This window comes from Aethalodelphis obliquidens, unplaced genomic scaffold, assembly GCF_003676395.1.
Source record: "Aethalodelphis obliquidens isolate GAN/ISIS:26980383/991018 unplaced genomic scaffold, ASM367639v1 scaffold1, whole genome shotgun sequence".
Lineage (NCBI taxonomy): Eukaryota > Metazoa > Chordata > Mammalia > Artiodactyla > Delphinidae > Aethalodelphis > Aethalodelphis obliquidens.
This window is the reverse complement of record NW_020837945.1, coordinates 12,576,184-12,578,583: the sequence shown is the minus strand read 5'-3', so window position 1 is coordinate 12,578,583 and position 2,400 is coordinate 12,576,184. Positions and strand designations below refer to the sequence as shown.

Genomic DNA, 2,400 nt, shown 5'->3' with positions numbered 1-2,400 from the left:
AACCTAACAAAAATAGACGTTTATTAACAAGTTATAAAATTCTAAATCCCCCTTTGAAACAGAAGTTTTAAAAATATAGGCTGTCTTTCCAAAGCAGAAGTCAAAACAATTCCATACTTTAAGGATTTAGTGTAACATCCTTTTTATTTACTAAAATAACTTAACACTGGCAGGGCTTATTTATTCAAAAAGTTCCACAAAGCTTTGTTTTAAAGCCTTAAGGCAAACTTTACACGTCTCTCTCCTTGCTCTTCTGCCTGATATATCTCTGGACACTTCGGCTTTAAAGTCCATGAACCCCTTACACACTCAGAAGCGCCACCTCGATTTGTGGTATTTCTTTGAGGAACAATGAGCCCCTAAGAGGAAGGGTCCTCGCTGACTGGGGCTCACGGCCCGAAGGTCCCCAAGCCCACTGTAACCCTGACCGCTTTGCACACGTGGTCCCTTGAGCTTATTATTTATCAGTCAGTTAAATGAAGCCAACTTTTCCTGTCAGGACACCTGGTCAACATTCAGAGCTTGTCATCTCGCAGGCCTTCCATGGAAACCCTTGACTCAACCTGACTCCTAGAGCCTGGAGCCAGAAGCGCCAGCCGCAGGGGGTTAAGTGTCAGGGATCGCGGCCGCGATGTCCTTGCAGAGCCTGACGACGGCCTCCTCGTCACCACCTTCCCCGTCCTCCGAGGCGTCGAGGACCATCCGGACGTGGGTCAAGAGGGTGTCTGGCCGCTGGGCTCCCAGCCAGACGTCCTTAATGTACAGAGACACCAGGAACGCAGCAGTGGCTGAGGAAAGGGACAAGGCCATTAGAACGCAATCCGGTCAGTCAGAAAACAAGTCACCCGCCCACATGCACAGGGGCCCAGGGCTGTGCGAAGCCCCAGACGGCAGTGAGCGCGCACTGCCATAAATTAACTCCACCTTTGCTTGACTATAAGTCAACCTTTCTTGTTCATTTTAAAATTATCTTTTCATGCGATGAATGAATGTGTGTGAAATGTAAAAAAAAGTTACTACAAGTCAAGCCTCTTCCTTGGTGCTGACCGCCCAGGCCAAGAACCACAACCGAAGCTGGGGAGGAGCGGCCCGGAGTCACTTCCCATCATCCCCTCAGTGGCACAGGTGAGAAGGTTTACAGGCCCAGATTCAATTCCCCGACTGCGGCCACAGGAGAGGGCAGGGCACCCCGGCTACCAGGTGAGCTCACCTGCTGCGCTGTGGGCCCGCCCCCCTCCCTGCTCCCTGTCGTGTCCCTCATCCCCCAGTGAAGGGTCCACCCTCCCGGATGGAGGAGTCACCTGTACATGGTCACAGCCTCCCTCCTGTCCTCCTACAGCCTCTGCTGTTCCCTCGTCTGTGCAGTCACACCTTTATTAAGAACCTGCTAAGCGCCAAGCACATGAATTGTGTGACTTGTGTGTGTGTGTGCGCATGTGTGTGCTCTTGTGCACATGTGTGCTCGAATGTACACACACACACACACACACACACACACACACACACACACACACACACACCTGGCCATGACAGGAAACATAACTCTTCACGTGGGTAATAACGATAGAAACTTAGGGAAGCCACTGCTCTGCAACAGAGCGTCCCGGTGGGACGCAAGGCTGTGATGTGAGCACCTTTCTCCACTGTAAGCAAAACCATCACTAAAGGTCTCTCTCACCTGAAGGCAAAGGCAGAGATTTCCTCTCCCCCTACACTCAGGGCCCCGTGGCCCTCTCCGCGATCCTCAGAACCGTGGAGAGGGGCCCCCAAAGGCTTACGACAGGCTCTAAGGAACAGGAGATGCGCCCCACCCCAGGCCCACTCCCGCGTTTCTTCAGCCTCCGACCTGAGCACCAGGCTTACCTCGCGTGGCTGCATCCTCCGCGTTCAGAGAAGAGCGGTGGACGGCCTCGAGTATCGGCCAGTAGGGGCTCCCGGCGGGGCCGCGGGCCGCCCCCAGCTGCAGCATGACGGCGTTGAAGAGGCTGGCCGCGCTCTGCTCGGGCCCCGCCAGCCCCTCGGCGCCGCAGAACCTGCTATACAGCCTGAACATGCCGCTCGCCACGGCGCTGTCCTGAAGGAGGTCGGCCACCACCGCTGGCCGCGGCAAGATGCGGTTCCTGAGCCAGCCCAGGAGGCCCGCCGTCTCCACCCGGCCGAGCGGGCTCGCGGCCGCGGAGCGCAGCACCCAGCCGGCCACCAGGACGGTGACGGCGCCCACGGGGCCTAGGCCTTCGCTCTCAGGTTCGGGGTCAGGAAACACGGGCCCCCAGTGGGTCAGGATGGACCTCAGGAGGCCCCTGCACGCCTCCAAGGTGGACGCCGGCAGCTTGGGGTCCACCTCCTCCTCGGCCTCCCCAGGCCTCCGCTTCCGGCCCCGGAGGCCTTTGGCTCGGGCTG

General features: G+C 57.1%; 1 protein-coding gene across 1 annotated transcript in view; it reads right to left on the bottom strand.

The window, feature by feature from the left end:
* The window catches only part of URB1 (URB1 ribosome biogenesis factor), a 65,045-nt gene continuing 62,645 nt past the window's right edge, over positions 1-2,400 (bottom strand). Inside the window, exons 38-39 of the mRNA XM_027101305.1 lie at positions 1,864-2,397; positions 1-788 (exon numbers count right to left, since the gene is read on the bottom strand). Coding sequence (XP_026957106.1) covers positions 607-788; positions 1,864-2,397 — 716 coding nt within the window. The 3' untranslated portion in view covers positions 1-606. The remainder of the gene's footprint in view (positions 789-1,863; positions 2,398-2,400) is intronic.